At 43.6% G+C, this 12348-nt stretch overlaps 1 protein-coding gene across 2 annotated transcripts in view; it reads left to right on the forward strand.

Annotated features, from left to right (window-relative positions):
* The window catches only part of LOC147708065 (centromere protein H-like), a 412880-nt gene that overhangs the window by 69090 nt on the left and 331442 nt on the right, over positions 1 to 12348 (forward strand). For both annotated transcript variants that reach the window (XM_086925295.1, XM_086925294.1), the window contains exon 3: positions 11291 to 11346. In XM_086925295.1, the coding sequence (XP_086781421.1) occupies positions 11291 to 11346 (56 nt within the window). The remainder of the gene's footprint in view (positions 1 to 11290; positions 11347 to 12348) is intronic.

Below are 12348 nucleotides of genomic sequence, written 5' to 3' on the forward strand. Positions count from 1 at the left end.
GAGACCTGTTGTAAAGGCTACTTAAATTGGGTGGCACAATGAGTGCTGGAGGTGCACTACTAGTATGTAATTTACAGGCCTTGGGTACATATATTATTGCTTGACTAGGGACTTAAAATTAAATGAAATGTGCCAATTGGATGTAAGCCAATGGCACCTTGTAAGGAGTGAGAGTGAGCACAAGCACTTTAGCATTAGTTAGCTATGGAAAAATGCACAGTCCGAAAGCCAACAAAACTAAATTGCCAGCAAAACGGGAGGAGGAATGGCAAAACGTTTGGGGGGAAGACCACCCTAAGGTTGATAGGTTTAACAGTAAGTAAGACTACATGAGAACACACCTATAAATGTAAGGGCCCGAAAAGTGCTGATAAAAACAATATGGAGTGATAAACTAGATTAAAATTATAGATATTTGAATCTGATCCTTGAGGCCTCATGGTGAATATTGAAGGCCAAAAAGCTGATTGGTTTAGATGGTATGTATTACAGTTCCATTTAATGTATGTTTAAAAATCTAACCTGTCTAAACAAAGGGTCAATTTGCCACTAATTAGGACAAACAATTAAAAATAAAACAAAAGTAATTTAAACTACAGTAAATGATGGATGCTGTGAAAAGGAGGCATGTGGGAGGACTTGAATACTGATAATGTGTGGGATGAAAGAATCCCATAAGATCCTCTTGTTGGGGAAGTCTATTTCAGAAGTCGAATGGACTTATTTCGTATGTTTCTTACTGGGAGTCCCTATCCTTAATACCAGGTTCTACATTATTCATTGCTTTAATGTAGTAAGAGTGGGAAGCAAAAGTGGTTTCTTACTGTTGCTACACCATAACAAAATTCCAGGCTGCTCTGAACATAGCTGTCCGAGATCTGTCAGTGTGGTGCTAGCTCTGAGGACAAGCAGAGGGCACAACTTCTGGAGGGGATATACGGCGGCTGGTGAAGGTGGGTGTCAAGTACCCACTTTTTTCACATATGGGACATGCAGGAGAGCCCATGTAATGTATGGCTCTCCCATTACCCAACTGCCCTCACTTAGCAGATAAAAGTATCATTTGAGGGCTTCATAGAATAGTATTGCTAAATCCAACAATACAGCATTGTTGAATTTAGCCTAAAATGTATTGACCATAATTTATAAGACTTTCTTATCTGTCAGCCAAAATTCAGTCTTCCAGGGTCTGTCCCGATTGGTCAGAGTTAAGTGGATTAGCCAGGCTCCTTTAAGGTGATAATTAGCCAGGGTGTCAGGGAGCCATACTGGGTTCTGCGACATAGGAATGCTATGGCAGGGGGAGGGGGTTGTAAAACATCTCCTTCAAAGAGGGGTGAGAACAGACCGTGGAAGCCCGATCTAGTTACAGCCCTACCCTCTAAACCCAACCAGATGGCAGGCTTAAGGAAAGATTTTCCAGATGCAAAGGGGAGGGAGCATATGTGGATGAACTATCTGGTAGCCTGGTGTAGTTAGCTCTTCTCTCATTGCTGGAAAATCAGCCACAACGAATTTTGGAGAAATGGTGCTCTCTGGGAAAAGATAGTTCCACACTTTGGAGGATCTGATCATACCCTGGGGTGTTGCCCTGCACCTCATTGGGCAGGAGTGTCCTCCTGCTTGACCCAGAGAACCTGGAATAATTATCTGAAAGGGACAGTGCTTCTCTGATCAGCTGCTTGAAACTTAAGGAAAAAGGGTCCATTATGAGAAGTTTGATTTGCACCAACCAGGCCCTGCACTCTGACTGACTGTGCCTGCTGCTCAATCTGGAACTACATTCCTGTGGACCTACCTTGTTTCAGAAGGACTAAAGAGTGAACTCCCTGCAAGCTACAGGTTAACATAGCTAACATGGACCACTACCACCACCAAGAATCCCCCAGCCTAGAGTAATACCAGTAGATTTGTAAGCGTTTTTGTCCAAGTGGATTTGTGGAATTGAAGTCCCAAACTTTCAAGGACCATCTTGGAGCTTCCAGACCGAAGAGTCAGTTTTGGACACTGTGGGACCCTCAAAGGAACTTAAGGAAGAAGGTCCAGAAGTTTGGAGAAGTTTAGAGCAACTTTGGAAAAAAGCTCCATAAGTGGACCAACTCGACCTGGCCAGCCAAGCTGGGGACCCTCAACCACGAGCCGGCCTGCTGTCCAGGTTCGTCTTGCTGAAAAGCTCTGGTGGTCCGACTTCCGGAGTTTGACCGTAGTAGGCTGAACCCAAGTCGACAAACCCTCACCAAATCTGGCCCGGTGAAGAGCAACGAGGGACACCTGAAGAAAATGCTCCATAAATGTTTCCAAGTCTGAATGTAGGAGAGGTGACTGGGACCAACTGCGAGAGTCAAGCAGGCCACCTTCAACTGCGAACCGGCCTGGATCCCTGGTTCATCCCACTAGAAAGTTCCGGAGGTCTGACTTCCTTAAGTTTGACTGGGAGCTCGTCACAAGGCAAGCCGGCGAGCCCTCACCAAATCTGGACTAGCTGAGAGCTTTGAGCGACACCGGGAAGAAAAGCTCCAGAAAAGTTCCTAAGTCCCAAGGTAAAAACTTTGACTGAGACCTACTGCAAGGGGTAGCCACCCAGGGCTTCATGGAGGTCAGCCTGAACCTTTGCCTTTGTCCCGGTCTAGCGTGACCAGCTATCCCTATAGGCGCTTTAGGTTTCTATGTGCTATATAGTGCTAAATCTTTAAAAATTCATATGTCCGGTTCCCAACACTTGATTTTTTTTGTTTTGGTGTCATTTTAAAGATAGAAAATATTTTTATAAATTGGTATTGGATTTTTATTGTATTGTAAGAATTACTTACTGAATTGGTGTTTGAAGGCTTTACATACCTGTCTTTTGTTTCCGGTCCAGCGAGGACCGGGCTTGGCATTTCGGGTTGTTCCCATGAGGCACAGGGTCAAGAATGATTTGCATATGGCTGGGTCTAAAGGGGGGTGGCATGGTGAGCAAAAAAACAATGACTTTAACCCAGATCTCTTGACTGGGGGTGAATGTATGATTCATTCAGCATTCCGTCCATCATTTGTTTGCGTAGCACCGTCTAACATGAGGCGCAAGCAGAGGCACCTTAATGCAACAAAAAAAAGAAAACACAAGAGTACTCCTAGCTTATGACCAGTCCTGACCAACAGGATCTGGTTCTCCATATTTTATCTCCAGCGCTGGTAGATACTCACGGCTGCCCTGTGTCTCAAAAACCAACAAAACCAAAGAAAAAGGTACCCTTTCATTGGGATTAATGGGCAAAAGGGAGCCTTGAGGCAAGGGAAAATTGCCACTCCTGGCAATAGGCCACTCCAAAGGGGCCAGCAGTGCAAATGCAGGGGAAACCTTTTGTTTTGAACTCTTGCACCAAACGTCACGGAGACACCTGCACAAGGCAGTACTGATGCAAAGCCTACTAACAAGCATACTGAACAAAGCTGAGCACCCCACCAAGAGAGTGGAATTTCAGGCTGCCGCTGAGGTTCATCATTCTTTAACCTATGACCCTCTAATCACTCCTCAGATAGCCAAGGAAACAATGGGTCCTCTCTGGCAAAATCACCCTGGTTCTCCGCCCAGACAGCGATAGAAAATTCAGTAGCCCACAAACCGCCAAGAAGCAGATCTCCCTCCCTTGAATTGCCAATTGAGGCTTTTCCTTTATCTCAGGGTAATAGTTAAGCATCTTTGGAGATGAAAGAGGCTTTCAGTAGGCTCACATTTATCATCTAATCCTTGCATTGACCATCACAGCTGCCATCTAGACTATCTCCAAAGCCCAGCAATGCAGCAACACGACAGGCCAAGCCACACTTGGGATGTCCGGCTCCGCTCATTCCAATCTATTGTCCATCGATTCTAAAATTCGCTTACTAAATTCACTGATTCATTGCACATAATCTGATGCAGCCCATTAGCTCCAACCTGCTTTTGCAGACTGATCGTCAACAAGTTGGTATGTCTCCCTGTTAATCTTATCCAAGGTTCTAACCGAAATAAGGCTTCAGCTGAACCTTGACCTATCAGCTGCACAATTCTCCACCGTTACAAGGCCAGACAACCACCCCCTCAACAGGTCGCAGCAAATCATGCCTCCAACCAACACTGGCCAACTGAGCAACACCTAATTTACAACCTCTAGCAACCTGTTAGCCAACCAAGCAGGTCCCAACTTCAGCCCACAACTTCTGGTGGGGGTTGCAAGATCACAGACCTCCTCGACAGCTTCAACGCCATCACCAACCCGGCAACTGAGGCTCCCACGACCACTACCCGCAACAACCGCCTGCTCGCCTGGACCAACCTCAACGAAGACGACACCATCAAGATCATGAACACCATCCACTCCAGATCCCTGGAAGACCCCTGCCCACACCACATCTTCAACAAAGCCAGCAGCACCATTGCACCCCATCTCCGGAAAACCATCAACATCTCCTTTGAGACAGCGACCTTCCCAGAGAGCTAGAAGCACGCAGAGATCAACGCCTTACTCAAGAAACCTAAGGCGGACCCCAAGCACCTCAAGAACTTCCAACCCGTCACCCGTATCCCGGCGAAGGTCATGGAAAAGGCCGTAAGCAAACAACTAACCAGCCCTTGAGGAGCACAGCATCCTGGATCCGTCCCAGTCCGGGTTCCGCAGCAACCACAGCACCAAAACTGCCCTCACCGCCGCCACCAACGACATCAGGACCCTGCTTGACAAAGGAGAAACCGCGGCCCTCATCCTCCAGGACCTGCCACCTGCCTTCAACACGGTCTGCCACCGCACTCTACGAACACGCCTCCACGACGCTGGAATCCAAGAAAAGACCCTGGACTGGCTCACCTTCTTCCTCTCCAACAGAACACAGAGCGTCCGCCTCCCCCTTCCGCTCCGAAGCCACAGAGATCATATGCGGCGTACCCCAAGGCTAATCCCCACTCACACACGACGGCAAGACCTTAACATCTCCTATGCCGACGACACCCAGCTGATCCTCTCCCTCACCAAAGACCCCCACACCGCTAAAACCAACCTCCACAAAGGAATGAAGGCTATCGCTGACTGGATGAGAAACAGCTGACTTTAGCTGAACTCTGAAAAGACGGAGGTCCTCATCCTCGGATCCACCCACTCGGCCTGGGATGACTCCTGGTGGCCGATAGCACTAGGAGCACCCCCTACACCCACCAACCACGCACGCAACCTAGGGATCATCCTTGACTCCACCCTTTCCATGACGAAGCAGGTCAACGCTTTCTCCTCCTTGTTGCAACACCCTCCGCATGCTTCGCAGGATCTTCAAATGGATCCCCACCGAAACCAGAAGGACGGTCACCCAGGCCCTCGTCAGCAGCAGACCGGACTACGGAAATGCACTCCTGAAACGGCTCCAACGCATCCAGAACGCCTCCACATGCCTGATCCTCGACATCCCTCACCGCAGCCACATCACACGCCACTTGAGAGACCTGCACTGGCTCCCCATCAACAAGAGGATAACCTTCAAAATATCACCCACGCACACAAGGCACTCCACAACACCAGACCACCGTACCTCAACAGCCGACTCAGCCTCTACGCCCCCACGCCCCCACCCCCCAGCTTCGCTCCACAGAATGCACCTTCGCCTCCATCCCCCGCATCCGAAGAGTGACCGGTGGCGGCAGATCATTCTCCAACCTCGCCGCTAAGACATGGAACACCCTCCCCATCCGCCTGTAGCAGCTTCCCCCCCCAGCGCATTGAGACCCTCACGGGTATGTAGTGGGCTCTATAAATGATCTGATTGATTGAGTGATTAATTGATATGTCATCCAACAGAACACTATAATTATTCAGCCCACTACATACATACTCCACCAGTTTAGCTCAACTACTCGGCCCTCAACCAGCATGTCCCCTGCTAGCTCCGGTCCAGCAATGGCCAACTCTGAAGGGGTTACTCAACCTACGAATAGTCTCCTTCCTTCCTCAGTGCCATTCAACTGCTTTACACCAATACGTGGACAGGGGAAAGGCTGGATGTAGGTGCATCGGTTTGAAAGAAAATACTCCCAAGCAACTACCTCCAAACAAGGACGTGTTCTGGGTCCGTTACTGTTTAATCTGTACGTAGCTAAGCTGACAACTGATCTTAACAGCCTTAACTCCCACTCCCCTATGCTGTCCGGGTTCAACGCCTTTCATAGGCTGCACGCTGATGATTTTGTCTTGATTAGATATACTAAGGTTCGACCTGCAATGACTAGTTGATGCAACTGCCATGTACGGCATAAATCATGGGCTTTGAGTCAATCTCTACAAAAAACAAAGAGAATCCCAGTTAGCACAAGAAAAATCCTGCCACCAATCTCCCATCTGGCTGGCTCAGCCTTTGAATCTGTGCCAGAATAGAAATATCTGGAAGTAATCTTTGACTCAAGGCACTTTCAACAGTGTAGTGCGATAGAAAAGAGGCATTTCCTTAACTAATGCTTTTTGCACTTTAAGGAACTCTTTAAAAGGTCTGTCTCTCCAGCCACTATATAAATTATGGACGCTAAACAGGCCCCCTCACTTGTGTAGGGAGCCGAGGCCCTAGAGGAAGAGCTGATCAAATAACTGATAAAGCCATAATCATCACATATCGATGGGTGTTTAACCTCCCACACAAGGTATCTTCTCTATCAATGACAAAGCCCTGTCATCCAAAGGATCACATGCCTGGATGAGAATAGGCTCTTACTGCCTCTTGTTATGTTGTGTTAAAAAATTTATGCAGCGCACGAATACCAGACGGTGTCTTGGCGCTAGCAGAACCAGAAGGGCAAGCCGGATAACTATTCAAGGAACAGCCAGGTCTTAATGGCTTTCCTGAACAGTGTTAAGGAGGGAAGATTTCTGATTCTAAGACAGAGGGAGTTCCAGAGCTTTATAGCTCCTACCTCAAAGATTCTGTCCCCCAGTTTGATTTAGACTCTTTGAGTGCGGATCAACGTTGCCCCTTGAGATCTGAGGCATCTGTTTGGCGAGTACCAATTTAGTGACCACCTCACAGAAAATCCAGAGTCTGCATGACTGGTTTGGTTGGCCCTCAAAGGGCCGACCAAACAGTCAGGGCCCATAACATTGGGCAAGACACTCCTCCCCGAACCGCCTGCCCCCAACCAGGCATACCATTCTGCTTTCTAGCAGCGCCAGAAGCAGAAACATAAAATGGTGATGGAGCAAGGTTTCATAAGTAACAAACTTGCTCGGATTCAATCCTCTTGAATAACATGTAATAATGTAACCAACATGTTTCGTGGAAACTAATAATTGCACTACACTAAATTTACTTCATCTAGGGGAAGCTTTTAAATGTGCTTTACTAACCAGTAATCCGAGTGGCTTAATATGGCTGCCCCCCCCAAAAAACACGAATCTTCTGTGCATACGTCTACTGCATCTACGTAGTATGACGTCTTTCGCTTTGGAGGGAAATCATTGCAGCTGTGCAGTAGAATTAAAGATGGCTGCTTTGAACCTCACATGTTAATGCACATGGCTATGCTTTAAACTAAACCTCGCAAGTTTTTAAAAAATTCGTGAGTCTGTGGTCATTTAAAGAAATAAAGGTAAATGTCATTTATATCTATTATGCTAACAACCTGCTCTAATGACCAGAGGAAATTGAGAACTAAGGTGAAAAGGTATTGGTAAGAAATGGTGTAAAGGTACAATTCACTATAAGGTAACTAAGTCCTGATCACCAGGGTTGATTATCAGCTTATTGTATGCACATTTATGGGTCCAGGTGAGTATGGTGTTTTAGAATAATCCAAGCTAGTAATTTTTCTGCATCAATGGTATTATCCCTCTTCTTCTATTCACTTCTCTCTTCAAATACTCCCAGGCCATCTCCCAACTCTTTCAATATTTTTCTTATCCCTCTCTTCCCTCTCTATCCGATTTCCAGCGGAAACTTTCTTTTCTTCTCATCCTTCCTAAGAGCCCTGTGTGTATATGTAATTCCTTCTTTCTGTGCTGTACTACTTCACATTCTCTCTTGTTCATCACCTGTCCTCTATTGTCTCTTTTCTTTTCTCCCCAGTCCTTCCCTCCCCGACCCCCTTCTCCCTGCTTTCCTTCCTAGTTCACTTTTCCCTCCAACATCTAGTATCACTCCTCTCTTCTCTTCCATCCACTGCCTTTTCCTTTCTTTTCCCTCCTTCATTCCTTCCTGTCCAGTGTCTGTTCCATTTTCTCGCTTACTCCCTTTTCTCCTCCCTTTCCCTTATCTCCGTCTCACATTTCTTTTTTTTTTTCTCCCATCTATCTCCCTCCTTCTAATCTATCACCCTCTGTTTTCCTCAATCCCTCATTCTTTCTTCATCCGACGTAAAGCTCCCAAGGTCTTACTACTTTACAAGTCGGCCCGACTCCATCTTCGGTAACGGGAGTCCCCATTTTCTCACTTTTAGGTAATGGAAGTCGTCATTTTCCTTAATTTATGCAGAATCATTGTCATGTTTGTCATTGGCACATATGGCGTCCGACCTTATCATTCCAAGAACTGTTAAGTGTCAAATCAGTCACATAATGACATACATTGAACACCTAATACGGCAAAGTCTCGGACAAGTATCTAGTTATCACAATATCAAAGTCCAATAAGAGTAAACACAGACATATTCAAAACCATGTAGTCTGAATCGGCGTCAGTTTACCGTATGTGATCCTCAGGTTATGTCTGGAACATACACCTTGATGCACATAACTAATGTCAGAAATTCAAATCCTTGATAAGAGATAGTATGAAAGGGCTGTCACTTGACCACTTGTCAGGAGAGGTCCTTCACCCAGATTAGCGCACAAGATACTGACCGAGACTATCTTGACTGTTTAAAGTTTTAGAGTTTATTAAAGACTTTATTGCGTGATTTAAAAAAACCATTGCAAATACAAAACATTTAGAAAGGTTTCAAAATTACATTTAAAATATCATGTTCATAAAAAAATCAATATGGGTAGCAATAGCAGGTAAAGCTTTCATATAAAATGTCATATTCATTAAAAGCCAAAAAAGACTGCTATCAGTGCACCAAGAAAATGCTACATCGCACCTCATGCAGATACGGACTAAGTCCAGAAGAAAGGCAGCTGCAGTGTAGTGTGTTTTTCTTTTGCAAGGTACACTGCCTTCTCACCTCTGATAACCACAGGTTTTGCTGTCAACCAGGTATGCAGTGTTGCTTCGCCCTAAGAATGTCTAGAGAGCAAGTTCTATTTTCCATGCTCTCCTGGTGTAGGGCATAGAAGTAGGTTCTAAATCTAAAATCTGAAACAAACTGTGAATTCCAAACTCCGGTTGTTCAGGTTTTGCCCCACCCAAAAATAAAGAAATTTAGAAATGTAAATGAGGGCTACAGTGATACCAAGTACTCGAAATTCTTGTCTATCTGCCTGAGTAAGCTCCATAGAACGATGACCCAGAGCCATGAGGGGAGTGAGAAGGACACAGAGTGAAGAACCATGGTGCAGATCATTTTTGCCTTAGAAACCGGTGAGCAATGGTAACTGCAGATCAATTTAGTAATGCAGTATCCTGGCATTCAAAGAGAAGGCTACCAATAAAAGGAATTAATTATATGGATACGTAAAGGAAAGACGTGTCCATTTATTTTAGATGCAATGTTGTTTACAGTATTGAAATGTGATTTATGTTTTTTTCCCCACCTGATATGATTTAGCTTAGCAAAAACCTGGAGAGGTGGTTTTATTGAGACATTTACGCCCCTCCCCCACCCCTACGCTGTTAAATAAAAGTCAATTTACATCAAATATAGGAGGCACCAAAAACAAATAATTTGAACAAAAATTATTCATCTCTCAGTAGAATTTAACAAACTCCTGCTATCGATAATTCATTGTTTACTTATTTTGAATATTGTGGTCATCAATAGAACTGATGCGATCAACTAATGCCAGCACTGGTTTTCCTATTAACATTTGTCATTTCTCCAATGCAAAAAAAATTATTGATCCAATCTAGATTTTTTTTTTGAAGTTGCAGTCTCTGTAAGATACCATTAAAAAATAAAATTGCATTCTAATCCAGTTCACAAAGAATAAAGAACAAAATCAATGCTCTCTTCTGGACACATGCTAAACTGTGCACCATTCAATCAAATAACAAACTTTTGCTCCATTTAATAAGGCTTCTTCCAATATAAGTGATTCGAGTGTTTCTAAAATGAATTTCCATACACAGTTGGTCAACATTTTGGCTTTTATGATCAATAAGCAATTAGAAGAAAATCTTTGATTTCATTGCATCCAAAAGGACAAAGATCGCCAAGACTACCTGAATCTTCCTAAAAATGTGTGTTGATGTTAGTGTTGGTTCCATAAAAAATTCTGAGGAAATAATTGTGACAATTAAATCAGACATACCCATTCTGCCCCCACCTTGCTGTTAACAAGTACTTAATTAGTCCAGAAGTATTGCTTTCTAAATATTTGAGTAATTTAGTATAGTTACCAAACACATTTTTAAATCTGGTTTAATGAAGATAGTCCTACAAGGGTAGATACCTAAAATGATTATTATTTGGATAGTTCAGATTGGTCCCAGCAATGTGAAGAGTAAATCTAATTAGAACAAGGCACAATATATCCAGATGAGTGTAAAAAGCCCTGTATATTACAATCCCAGAAAATTAGCCATGTTCTAGTATGTAAGAGCTTATATCTTCATTGTACTAATCACTTGTGGGTTGATATACTACCCTTGTGTGGTCAATCATGACTAAGGAAGTCACTTTTAAATGAATGTCTCTTTAAATATAGATGATCATTTAAAAAAAAACTGAGCCGGTGCCATTTTAAAAACTATCAGTCATTGTCATCTAACTGTGTGGTTCCTCACTTTGTATACAACATCACAATGTAACCTAAAAATATTTTTGGGAAATACTAGTCTTAGTTTGTAACTGATAAACGAAAATGTTGCAAAGACCCAAACATAAAATGTAACCTATTGTTTAAAAATGTAAAACAAATTGGCAATTTCCCTATGTACAAAATGCAATGAAGCTGATTCATAAAAGCATTTAGACATATGGGAAATAGTACTACTGGAATACTTTTTTTACGCACTCTTAAATGCCTTACATGCCATTATGAATCAGTCCTTTTTATGTGTACTCATTTTTGTGGCAACATGTATGAAACAAACGTTATGAATGATTATTTGAGGCAGACTTCTGCATGAACGGGGAGAGGACTGCTGATTGGTGATTGACCATTCTAAGATTCTCAAGCAGCATTTTTTTGTCAATCCACAGGCTGGAGAGACAGTTGAAACAGCAGTTGATTGACATGGCAACGAACCATGGAACAAGTATGTATTAAACCCATATTAAAACATATTCTGAAATTGATTCTTTGTTGATTCTTACCTCCCAAAAATAGGGGTTTGCCTTAGAGGGAAACCGGGCACCTAACTAAAGTTGATGCACAATTGTGTCCCCAATTTAATGAGTTGCCAGCTTCTTCTGGGGATCCTCTGTCTTTTTCACTAGGATCTTTAATCTGGGACTATTGCATAATAGCACAATTACTTAATTCCATTCTGATTTCTGGACTACATCATCGGATGAATGTGGCGTTATAAGCTATATGACTTATCATTGTGGAGTCTGTCTGTTTTCATGCACAAGTGTTTTATTCAATGGAAATAGGGCTCAGTACTGTTCGACCAAGGCTATATGCTGAAACGCAATACATATTCCTATAAATGACAATTTAGTCACATCTCCTGAGTGCCATTGAGTTTCTATGAATTTGCAACTTGATTTCTGTGATATATGAGCAGGAGCTGCACCTCCCGCTACTTGTGACTGGCTATTTGCAGAGACCTGAATATATATATTAGTTATACAGTGGCAGTCACACACTGTTTTGTTATGGTGAGGACCTAGTTACTATAGGCAGAGCGTTTTTTGGTTTGCTAAAAACTTTAGGGCCATCTGACAAAACTTCCCCAAAATAGTTCATCCACCTCCGCTCCTTCTTCTAAAATGTTTTGAGTAATCCGTCTTTTGGAGGGGCCGAGAAAAAAGGGAGGGTCCCAAAACGCAATTTACCCATGCAATTTCCATAGAAAACTTTTAACAGCAATACAGTTTAGGAAAGTAGGATCCGCTTTTATGGTTACCCCACTTTTTGCCTTGTGCTGTGCTGTTTGATAGGTCTAACTGGGATCCTGCTAACCAGGACACCAGTCTCTGTGCTTTCTCACCTAAATTGGTTATGGTGAGTACTTCGGTACATCCCAGATTCGCTACTGGTGTACCCTTATAAGTCTATAGTATATCGTACTGAGTAACCCAGGGCATAGGTA

This window comes from Lissotriton vulgaris, chromosome 6, assembly GCF_964263255.1.
Source record: "Lissotriton vulgaris chromosome 6, aLisVul1.2, whole genome shotgun sequence".
Classification (NCBI taxonomy): domain Eukaryota; kingdom Metazoa; phylum Chordata; class Amphibia; order Caudata; family Salamandridae; genus Lissotriton; species Lissotriton vulgaris.